At 43.1% G+C, this 12532-nt stretch overlaps 1 protein-coding gene across 4 annotated transcripts in view; it reads right to left on the bottom strand.

Moving 5' to 3' along the window:
- hecw2b (HECT, C2 and WW domain containing E3 ubiquitin protein ligase 2b) overlaps positions 1-12532 on the bottom strand; it is a 72031-nt gene that overhangs the window by 44981 nt on the left and 14518 nt on the right. For all 4 annotated transcript variants that reach the window (XM_026160245.1, XM_026160244.1, XM_026160246.1 and 1 more), the window contains 3 exons: positions 11646-11740; positions 5337-5412; positions 5095-5264 (listed from right to left, as the gene is read on the bottom strand). In XM_026160245.1, the coding sequence (XP_026016030.1) occupies positions 5095-5264; positions 5337-5412; positions 11646-11740 (341 nt within the window). The remainder of the gene's footprint in view (positions 1-5094; positions 5265-5336; positions 5413-11645; positions 11741-12532) is intronic.

Here is a 12532-nt window from a genome sequence, read left to right as displayed (position 1 = left end):
TGTTGAGCGTTCAGTGGATCTGCGCTGGACAGTGCAGTAGTCGAACACAGATTCACTGAGCGCTCAACACAGACAGCATCGTCAGAAGGAAAATTGATAAAATAAATTACAAATGTTGTATTGTTCGATACATATGCGTACCGAACCGAAAGCACTGTATCGAACGGTTCAATATCGATACGAATATCGTTGCACCCCTAATAAATAAATAAATAAATAAATATATATATATATATATATATATATATATAGGGAGGGAGAGAGAGAGAGAGAGAGAGAGAGAGAGAAATATAGATATAGATAGATAGATAGATAGATAGATAGATAGATAGATAGATAGATAGATAGATAGATAGATAGATAGATAGATAGATAGATAGATAGATAGATAGATAGATAGATAGATAGATAGATAGATAGATAGACAGCTAGATATAGATATATATATAGATATATAAGACCCTAGAACACTTCTAAAATTTTTCTGTTGTTTTTATGGTTGCAACGCTGCAGCTATCCATTAACCCATGTTGTTCTGCTTATAAAATTCAGGGTCACAAGTATTGTTTTATGTGGTTGCATGTGGTGTGCTGACCTTTGTTAAGCTGATAGAAACGATGCTTTTGAAAGTACCTGCCACTTAAAAAACTCATGTCATGCTTGCACTTCTTTTGTAGTGCTAGCTAGATGCTGAAGTACCTCAACTGCCACTTATGGATATTAACACTCGTTACCATGTTGTGCCAATGAAAAACACCGGCCCATGTTAACCCCTGACCTTGGCATACAGTTCTGTCTCTTTCATCTCTTTCTATGCGACATCCCTTACTGATTGATACACCATTAGGATGTATGATTAGGAACATAAAATAACTCCTCTCAGATGTGTTCAACCGAAAGTAACAAGCCTGTTTTGAAAATGTAAGGAGTACAGATATTTACTTCAAAACGTAGGGAGCCTCCCTTTTTTCCGCTTCATCACACCAAGACACATGCAGGGCCTTGGGTACAGGTGTGTCAGTGAGGTGCAAGGGGGCATTCCTCCTCTGTCTCCTTCTGGCCAACTGTGCCTTAATTTTATTCCACAGCTTAGACATCCACATTACTTACACACTCATAACACATACATGAAGGGCCTTGGGGGTGGGCACGCTAAACAGCATCCAAAAGACCTCACCTCTGGCGTCAGTGCCCACCTCTCAATTTTAAATACATGTAGACATTGAGGGCTCTTGGTAGGGGCGGTGCTGACAGCAGCTGCTTCCTGGCAGAGAGTACCATGCCCCTCCCATGTTTTTAAAATGCATTTTAGGTATGGGGTCTTCACACCCCGGTTCTCTGTTCGCCATCTGGGGTCTGGGATGCTGGGCTTCCGTGCTGCTGCAGGACCGGGCGCGGTCTGCTTGTCTCCACCCCAGACCAGAGGGAAACATCTCCTGGGTCTGGGGGCGGATTGGCCCTCTGGGTTTGCCCCTCTGGATCTGGAGGTATAGAGTACGTTTGGGGAGTGTGAGTGTGTGTACAGTGTTCATTTCTGTTTGTCTCCATGTTGGGCGAGTGATGAGTATTTGTATATGTGTGCATGAGGGTGTGAATGCATGTTTGTGTCTTAGTGTGACTGTTTGTTTATGTTTATGTGTCAGGTCGGGTCTCCATCTCTCTGGGAACATCTTAGGCCAACCCAGGTGTGGCAGCCCATCTCCCCTCACCACACTCCCTGCCAGTTGCTGATGCCCTCACCTTTCGGACACTAAGAACCACCCATTGGTGGTTCTTAGTGTCCGGGGCTGGGTGCCTGGGTGTGTATTGGCTCACTCCCGGCACCTGCTTGGTGGGGCCTAGCACCCGTGGCTCAGTCGGGCCCCTTCCGAGGGGTGGAGGGCCCTCAGGCCTCTGGGCCTGGGGCTCAGTCTGCGCTTCCCAGAGTTGTCTCTATTTTCTGAGGCAACTGAGGTAGTTTGCGTTGGTGTCTGTTGTGTAGGTGACATTCACCATGCTGTTGCATGCTGGGGCAGCAGGCTGACGATGCCAACAGACTCAATAAACGTATCTGCCAGTGACATTGTGGAGAAGGAGCTGAACATATATTGTCCAAAATAAGCAGAATGTTGGACAACACCTCCGACCCAGTCGTTTAGCACCACTGAACAACAGGAAATATTTTTGTTTAATTAATTTAGGTTAGTTAGTTGCTGTTCTTACTGTCTTGGAGCAACTATGCCCACAATAATGTCTTCTGTGATTAATAAAGTACTCCAGCTTTGATTGTGATTCTGATCATTCCCAATTATTTAAAAGTAGAATGGGAGGCAGAGCCTTCAGCTACCAGGCGCTCATGTATTGAACCATTTACCTTTTCATCTTAGCTTTGATGCCTGACAGAAGTTTTCCTGTAGGCATCACAGAGCTACCAGGTTATTGGCTGGTAGTTCATGGGACCTGCCTTTTCTGAAGATCCTTAGCAATCAGGACTGTTCAGCCTTTACTTCGCCATTCCAGGCGTGTCTTGTCCAATAGCAGCTGGTTCCTTTGTGCTGGTAGATGCTCACAGAGTGCAGTGCGCTTGTTTAGCCAGGAGATGTGAATCGTGTCAGGGCCTGGCTCTGTCCAACTCTACATACTTGAGACTCTTTCTCAGATGTCTACCATGGTGATTGTTATTGGATCCTGTTCAAGGAGGTTGCTGTGACCTGCTCTCAGATCCATTGGCTACTGAGCGTTGTTGTTATATGATGTCTCCTTCTCCCATATGCTCTTCCAGTTGCTCTGTCTCCAGCCTTGGTGGGGCTGCTCTCATAGTGCTCCTCTACCACTGAGAATATACCTTGGAAGGTTTATTCTCCTGCCTTCTGTCTCTTGTGTATATCTCTTCTAGCGGCTAGTCAAGGCTGTGGTTCTTTGTTGGCAGTATCCAAGGCCACAAGTATAGGCAGCTTTCTGTACTTCTTAGACATCCCCTTCTACGTCTGCAACTCCGACATTTGGCTAACTGCTCTCCATGCTGCTTTGATTTTGGTCTCTAGTCTCCTTCTCCATCAAGGGTACTGCTCCTTGTGGCTGTTCATCTTGTAGCCAAGCATGTCACTGATCACTGCTGCTGTGGTGTACATAGGCTGGCTGGTTTTGCTGATGGTCACAGTAGAGATTCTCCATAATGCATCTTTCTATAGACCTTCAGAGTATACTTCATGTAGTCTTGATAAATGGCCAAAGGGGGTCCAGGTTTCCAGCTGCCAGCTGCTCTAGCACTCAACGCCTCCAATTTGCTAATGCAAGTTAGCCACACTGTCCCATGTAAGGAGGACTCTGATTGGTTAGAGAGAGACACACTGGCTGCCTGGATCTTTCTGCAGAGCTGTGCAGATAGCTTTGCACTGCTAAGAAGTATCTGTGCTTATACAAATACAGCCTCTGTATTTACACTCTGCCCAACAAAGACATACGTGAAGAATATGAAAGGATTCTGCAGTGAGATAAAGAGCTGAACCTTGTGTCTGTGGACAGCCTGACCCCCTGTTGAAAGTAATGTGCTAAACATGGCTAATGCTATTATTACTGCCTTAAAGCTCATGATTAAAATGCTGATTGTAAATACATCAGTCCATATGTTGCCACATAACTATAGTTGTCTCTTCTATCTTTCCTTTTATTACTCTGCCAAGGCAAAGAGTAGAGTCAACACTATTGCTGTAAGTTCATTTATTTTAACTACACGAGTATACAAATTCATCCTCAGCTGGACATAGATGATCATCAAGGACCATCTTTACCTAATCCCAGCCTCTAGGGCTACGCTCAAACTGCAGGTCTTAATGCTCGATTCTGAGTTTTTGAACAAATCCGATTTTTTTGTCTGCTCGTTCACACTACAAATAAAATGCGACAGCAAATGCGCTCTAGTGTGAACGCTCAAAGCGCCCGCATGCGCAAAAGAAGACGTCACGCACAACGCGCTCTGTTTAGACCCAGAGCAAACAGTATTGTTTGACTGATGGCCTTAATATAAAGACTTGTTTCTGACTTTACGTTTCCCAATTTTGCTTCAAGTTATTTTGTTATTTACATAATAATGTAGATAACCTAATAATGATCCTTATTGCTGTTTTAGAGGAGCAGTGCTTCAAAGGATAGCTGCAGATTTCTGTCAGAATCTGCAGATTATACAGTACAAATAAAATGTTCACGTTTCTCCAACGTTGTCTTCCCAACAGTTTCACTGATATCTACACTGGATGGACAGGAAGCGTTCGCGATGTCTTCTCCGGAGCTGATAATTGGCGTCTGTCTTGTGTCAGTGATGTAAAAGACGGATTTAATGCGACATGACCATCAAACAGCAGTCGCTTTCTAAAACATCGGATATGTATCGGATTCAGTGCCACATACGAAAGTGTCCCAGAATATCGGATTTGTGCCGTTCACACTGTCACACCATGATCGGATAGATGGGTCGCAGAGGGTCAAAAAAGTCGGATTTAATGCGCTTTCGCCTGCAGTGTGAATGTAGCCTAATACGGTATGTTCAATCTTATCAGTGAATGCCCAGCATATTGCAATGAGTATCATTTAACCATTTACTGCACCTACAGTACCTGTATGTAGTCAAATGTGTGGTAAAGATGTAGATAATTGAATTTAATTATTAATAAACTGCATGCAATGAAAACCAAAACTGAAATTGATTCAGTTTATACATTTCTTCTGTATGCCCTCTAGAATATATACAGACATCCATGTTTACAGTGATACAAAGCATTAGAACAGTTTATCTATATGTACTTTTGCTAATAACAAATCATCTTTATTTTTAATCAAAAACATAAAGTACAAGTCTAATTAGTACCATGAATAAGAAATTTGAGTAGTGAAATGGTTCAAATAAAAATGGATGTTCATGTGACAGTGAGCTAATGATAATTCTATTAGAAGTAAAAGAACTGGCATGGCCAGGGCATGCAAGACTACTTAGGGCTGCCAGTTTATTATTAGAATAGGTGTCACAGATAGAGTGCCCTCACCCATCGGCTCCATCCAAGCTCTGTAGTGCCTGCTGGGTAAGGTAATCTTATTGAGTCAGTGTGAAGTTATGCTAACCTCCCCAAGCCACAAAGGGTTGATGGTGTTGGATATGATGGAGGAGCGTCTCTCCTGGCCATGGTGGGTAAACTTTGGGAGGCCGCTCCTCTTCCCGGGCTGGATCGACATTTTCAGGTAGGGGTCCGGGTTGAAGAACATCCCTTTCTTTAGGTTCACTGCTCGGAAGTCTGAATTGGAATACTTCATGAGTATTTTTGTATTCATTCTCCAGCACATTTCCACTGACTCATTCATCTCACCTGACAGGGTGAAGCTGACAAGTTTCCGACAGTGCTCATACTCTGACTGCTCCTCCACCTGGCCTTCACCCCTCACCTGATGACAAAAAAAAAGAAAAACAAAAAAATGAACATGTTTTCAGCCCTGACTCTAACAGATAAAAGTTTAACCAGGAAGACTTAAGTGGGTGGAGTTAAGACTGTTTCTCACATCTCTTCACATGAGAGAGGTTAGTGCCATTCACCCTCACTACAATCACACCTCATTGAATCTCACTGTTTAAATTCAGTTTATGGCTTCCCAAAGCCACAAACTATCCAAAATATATTATTCTTTTCACAAAGCTCCATGTATTAATGCTTGAATTTATTAGCCATTATTTTATCAGGATGAGTCAGTAAGAGTGAAAAATAATTTTGTGAGCTCTTGAACTCTTGAACAGTTCCTCGTGTAACCTGGATTTATTATCCATCCATTTTCTTCCACTTATCCAATTCTGAGTCACGGTGTGGCTGGAGCCTATCCTAGCTGTCTTAGGGCAGAGGGTCGGGGTACCCCTGGACCTGTCCAGGGTGTACTAACGCATAGAGACAGACAACCATTCATACTCCAATTCAGACCTATGGGCATTATAGAATTACCAATTCACCCCACTAACTGCAGGTCTTTGGACGGTGTGAGGAAGCCAGAGTACCCAGAGAGAACCATACAAACACAGGGAGAACATGCAAACTCCACAGAGAAAGGCCCTGGCCTCACAGCAAGAAGGTCCTGAGTTTAGTTCCACACTGAACCTTCTTGCTGTGAGGCAACAGTGCTGACTAGGGCTGGGCCATATCACACCGTTCACAGTAACACCGGTATAATGTTGGGCAACGATAACAAAATGAAATATCGCAATAGAATATGGGTAAAACGCGCATGTGCAGTGCCTTTGTTTACATACGGCGACGCAGAATGAGAAGGGCGAAAGCAGATCGTTGAATGAAACATGAACCAGAACTGGTTTGTAAAAATGCTGCAGCTTCAGTGGTGTGGAACTGGTTTAGCTTTCGTCCGTCAGATACACAACAAAGCACTATTTTTGGTAGCGCATGCTAGCGGGCCGTCGTTATTACCGTGTTGTTTGGAAAACACGGCACACTTCAAATCAATCCTTAGATTTTTCTCAAAAATCAACAGAGCCCCTTATAACCCCGTGTGCCTTATGTATGAACTCTGGTTGTGTTTACTGACCTCGAAACGATTTTATGTGCACGGCGCTCGAAAACCTGTCAAATGTTTCAGTACGACTTTGCTAAGCTACGAAGCCGCACCGCTTGATGGATTGTCGGAGCATTACGGCTATTGTAGGCGGAGCCTCGCGGAGTGATATGTACTGTGGTTCAACATAATGTTACCGTATTGTGTGTGTATAACCTCTTTTTAAGTTTTGTGGATATTATACATGGTTATGCTGAGGATATGTCGGCCAATTTCCACTGGAAATGCCCTTTGGTTAAACTGTCAGCAAGGAATTGCATTTGCACTGTTACATTTGTATATAACTTTAATGCACATAAAAACAGCTGCTTGTTTAAGTTAAAATACATTGATGGGTTTTTTTCTTTTGCACTAATAAAGTTGTGGAGTTGTAAAGTATTTTGTCTAGTGTCAATTATATCGTCAATTATATCGTCAGTTATATCGTTATCGCAAATTTTCAAATGTATATCGTGATAAATATTTTTGGTCATATCGCCCTGCTCTAGTGCTGACCACTGTGAGATTGCAGAACACTGGTCAACTGTTCTGCAGGTCAAGTTAAAGTCCGACATCACAAAGGAAAGTCCTACAACACAAGGCACACTGTCCTTTTTTAGTCACTAGTGACTAAAAGATTCTCACCTTTCCACGCACTGAGCACATACTGCTTTGCCTTTACAGTATGGCCCAGATAAACCTCAAATTCACACTGTACAAGATCTATCGTAAAACATTGTTAGATCCCAGGAGGTCTGGACTCCATCTACATTAAACTTTTCTATAGCATTGAAGGTCTCAGTGAGCACCATGGCCTCTATCATCTTAGTCAGGAAGCTGAGTGTTAGGGTACCTGGGTCGTCCACCCAGTGTTTGTGTTTTTGTTTCTCTGAGTCTTGTTAATTTATTCGGTTCTCTGTGTATTTTAGATTTCTTTGCCCAGTATGATTTTACTCCTGAGTTTATTCTCTATTTCTAGTCTTGGTTTGCCTTCGTGATTCCTCCCCTGTTAGGTCAGTCTTGTCTTCATGTGCATCTGTCTGTTCCCTTAGTCTGTGTCTCTGCGTACTTCCTGTTTTACTTTGATAGTCTCCCGTCGGTGTGCGTCAGGTTCTGTTTTGCGTCTCCCCGGTCTCATCTGTTTAATTAGGGTCAGCTGTGTTTCCTTTCTGGTTCTTGTTCCCTTATTTAACCCTTGTATCTATTGTCTGTGTTTTCCTCTGTTCAGTGTTGTGTGTTTCTAGTTTAGTTTCTAGCGTTCCCCAGTTTATTTCCTGTATTGACTCATGCCAGCAATAAAGCTGAGGTTTTTGAGTTTATGTTCTGGAGTCTGCATTTGGGTCCTCCATTCCTGCCTGCCGCACACAGACCATGACACGAAAAACCTGACAGTGCTCCGGCGCTGCTCTGAGGATAACCTTCCAATGAGACAACCATTTCTGCAACAGTTACGCCTGTCTGGCCTGACAAAAGCCACTCCTCAGTAAAAGGCACACAACAGCCTGCATGGAGTTTGCCAAAAGGCACCTGCCAGGCAACCTATCAGATAATGACAAAACAAAATTCTCCAGTCAGATGAAACAAAGATTTAAGTCTTTGAGGGTCATGTCTGGAGCACTGCTCATCACCTGGCCAATATAATCCCTAAAGTGAAGCATGGGGGTGGTAGCATCATCCTTTAGGACGGGTACTCTGGCTAGTCTTCCCAGTTTCTGAGGAAAAAAATGAATCTAGCAACACAGAGACATCTTTGATCACGTTCTAAGCTGAGTTCAAGGTTATGGCACGGTGGTTAGCACTGTTGCCGCACAGCAAGAAGGTCCTGAGTTCAATTCCACCATCAGGCCGGGGTCTTTCTGTGTGGAGTTTGCATGTTCTCCCCGTGTTTGCGTGGGTTCTCTCCGGGTACTCCGGCTTCCTCCCACCGTCCAAAGACATGCAGCTTGTGGGGATAGGTTAATTGATTAATCTAAATTGTCACTAGGTGTGAATGTGAGTGCGAATGGTTGTCTGTCCCTGTGTGTTGGCCCTGCGACAGACTGGCAACCTGTCCAGGGTGTACCCCGCCTTTCGCCCTATGACAGCTGGGATAGGCTCCAGCGCCCCCCGCAACCCTGAAAAGGATAAGCGGAAGCGAATGGATGGATGGATTCTTGTGTATTGGTTTGAATAACTGTGTCCACCTTTTGCTGTTCTGGCTTGGCTGGTAGGTACTAGACCTTCTGTTCTGGTCATGCTTCACCTTTTCAGGTGAAGATGGCTATTAGAGTCCTCTACTATAACTGAGTCGGCTGGGTCCATGATCAACCCAATATCACGGCAAAGGATGTTATAGACAGGCCAGTCCACTGTGTCCATTTCATGTTTTAGAAAGCTAAAACATGAAATGGACACAGTGGAGGGGAGTTGCCATGATGGTCACATTCTTTTGTCAGGCGGCAATTTGATCCATAATAAAGGACTTTGAAAACCACACAAAAACTGAAACTTCAGTTTCATTGTTGAGTTCTTACAAAACACTAAATAAAACACATCACAAGGAGGAAGCCAGTGGAAGAAAGTGGCATTGAATAGACTGTGACAACACAAGATAACGGGGGGATAGGAAACAGGTGGGAACACAGTTTGTTAATAATAATAATAATAATAATAATAATAATAATAAACTTTATTTATAAAGCACACTTAAAAACCAAGGGTATGCCCAGGTGCTTAACAAGTAACATAGAGAATAGGAGGAGGATAATAGAAATAGGACCAAAGCAAGTACTAAGTATGCAAGCAGGTAGCTGTCACTGATACACAGGAAAGCAACAGGTACAGAGCAAACAAGAATTTAAATGAGCATAAAAGTGCATCATATAAAATCATAAAAGAAATATTAACTAGAGGGAAAGGCAAGATTGAATAAGTGGGTTTTTAGTCGTGATTTGAACAGTGCAATGGAGTCAGATGCGCGGAGGTCGAGAGGAAGGTTATTCCACAGTCCCGGGGCAGCCAGAGCAAACGCACGGTCACCCCGAGACTTCAGCCGAGATCTGGGTTGGGTCAGAAGTAGTTGAGTGGCAGATCTGAGTGTTCTAGCAGGAGTATGTGGTTTGAGAAGTTCACTAAGATAACTTGGCGCTAATTTATTAATAGTTTTGAATGTAAGGAGTAATATTTTAAATTGAATACGGTACTTTATGGGCAGCCAATGTAAGCTAGCTAGAACAGGAGTAATATGGCAAAATTTCCTGGCACCAGTCAAGAGGCGGGCTGCTGGATTTTGGACTGTTTGCAGTCTACGAAGAAGAGAAGAAGGAAGACCGTAGTACAAGGAGTTACAATAATCCAACCTGGAGGTCACAAAAGTGTGAATAAGCTTCTCCAGGTCCTCGTGCAGAACATAATGCCTAGCCTTAGAGATAAGGCGCAGTTGGTGGAAGCTAGATCTCACTACAGCAGACACTTGCTTATCGAGTTTGAGCGAGCTATCCAGCAGTGCACCCAAGTTACTGACATAGTCACAGGAAGAGCTAGCAAAGGGACCCAGGGCAGCACAGAGTTGGGCACGAGGGATTTTACTGTTGAACACCACAATCTCAGTCTTCTTATCGTTTAAAACGAGGGAATTACTCAGGAACCATTCTTTGACCTCCCGCATGCATTCTTGAAAGTAGTGCAGGGACACAGCAAGGTCGTCAGTAAGGTCAAAATAGATCTGTATGTCGTCGGCGTAACAGTGGAAGGCGATGTTGTATTTTTCAAAGATTGCGCCCAGAGGGAGCAAATACAATGAGAAGAGAATAGGGCCTAAAACTGATCCTTGAGGCACACCACAACAGACCAGAGCGGAGGAAGAGGAGAAGGTGCCTAAGTTAACTGATAAGGATCTATCAGCGAGGTATGATTTGAACCAGTCGAGGGCAGTGCCTCTAATACCCACAGTGTGCTCAAGTCTTAGTAATAAAATGTTATGGTCCACCATATCAAAGGCCGAAGAGAGGTCCAGTAAAACTAGGTTTATATGTTGAATTGTCATTTATGCTTAGAAATATGTACTCATATATACTTTGATTTTTATAATCGATTGCATAATGATAGAGGTCTGATCCTTAGTAGTCTGCAAAGACTGTGTGTGCCTCCCAGAGTGTTCTGGCACACACATCCTAAGGTCATGAGAGAGGTCGTACCTTCTCTTACTGTTTTATGGTACGGTAAATACATCTATGTCTGCTTAGGTATAAGTGTCTTTTGTTTAGATGAACTGCTGGACTTCCAGGTCCAGCAGATCTAGGGGAGTCATTCACGGGGTCACATGCTTTTTGCCATTGTAGCAGATCCATCTGCTTCCGCTTATCCTTTTCAGGGTCGCGGGGGGGCGCTGGAGCCTATCCCAGAGGTCATAGAGCGAAAGGCGGGGTACACCCTGGACAGGTCGCCAGTCTGTCGCAGGACTAACACACAGAGACAGACAACCATTCACTCCCGCATTCACACCTATGGGCAATTTGGATTACTCAATTGGGAGGAAGCCGGAGTACCCGGAGGGAACCCACGCAAACTCCACACAGAATGACCCCGGCCTGATGGTGGAACTGAACTCAGGACCTTCTTGCTGTGCGGCAACAGTGCTCACCACCGTGCCACCGTGCTGTAGTAGAATTGTCTCTAAATGTTCCAGCAATAGGCCTGTGCGAGACAGACCTATCACAGTTCTAGGTTAACCAATCACTCTGGGGGACGGTAACAACTCAGTTTTCCTTTAATATAGCTGGTGTGTTTTTCTTTCATTTTATGGAAGAGATCAGCAGAGTGTGATGTAGGAGTGCGTTTAAGTTTTAAGGAGTTTGTAGAGCTGAGCTGCCTTTTATTTTGAAAGGTTTTCTCATGTCTGATATATTAGACGGCCAAGTAAAAGCCTGTATTTTGGTCAAGTTTTGGCTTGTCCTCACTGTGACGCTGATTTAAACTCCTTTATTTATTGACAGATACAAAACATATACATTTGTAACAAATCGCAGCTGCTTGGGCCCACACCTGGACAGAGGACACAACAATCACTGGGAGAAAAGAAGGTGGGACACACAGACAGCTATACATACTGGTACTGCAGGATTCTTGACGGTGATACAAGGTGTTGTTGCTCTTAATGCTCCACTTATACCATGATAATATTTAAAGCAGATCTTTGTCTCGGCTGTGGAGAGAGAAAACACAACACTCTACCTTTATGATCATAATTCCATGTATTAAAAAACATTTTCATAAGAGTTATGTAGCTTGGTAAAATATGTGCCAACAACAGAAAGCATTGATTCCAAAATCACCTTATTTAAATAAAATTGAAACATAAATCTGCTACTACATTATATTACACACTGTGTAAAAGTCTTGAGTTACCCCAACCATTCATTATAATTTGCTAGAAAAATGGGAAATGTAGTGATTTATTGAAAGACATGCAAACACACATGGAAATACAGTTTGTAAAGAAAAAAAAGTCTGTACAATTTTCAATGTAAGTCAGTATTTTGTATGAGCACGCTGAACAATCTCAGACACGCATCTTTGTCATTTCTTTAAGCAGTCTTCGCAGATAGCTCTCCACGCTCGGTGAAAGACATTCCAATGCTCTTCTTTGGATGTTGCAGATCAAAATCTGACCATACTTTTCTGTGTTTGTAATGCCATCAATTCTGACAAGATCCGTAACAGCACTGGCTGAAATTGTTATTCAGATGCCAGAAGAGAACGGATGTTGTCGCGACCTCCTGAAAATACTTTTAGGATTTAATCCACCATATACACTACTGGTTAAACACCTTCTCATTTAATGTTTTTTCTTTATTTTCATAACTATTTTCATTGTAGATTCTAACTGAAGGCATCAAAACTATGAATGAACACATATGGAATTGAATTATTCCAGGGTTTACCTTCCAATATAAAGCGCCTTGAGGCAACTGTTGTTGTGATTTGGAGCTATATA

The sequence above is a fragment of the Astatotilapia calliptera genome, chromosome 23 (genome assembly GCF_900246225.1).
Source record: "Astatotilapia calliptera chromosome 23, fAstCal1.2, whole genome shotgun sequence".
NCBI lineage: Eukaryota > Metazoa > Chordata > Actinopteri > Cichliformes > Cichlidae > Astatotilapia > Astatotilapia calliptera.
Note: the sequence above shows the minus strand (reverse complement) of the source record. Positions and strands in the feature narration are given on the sequence as shown.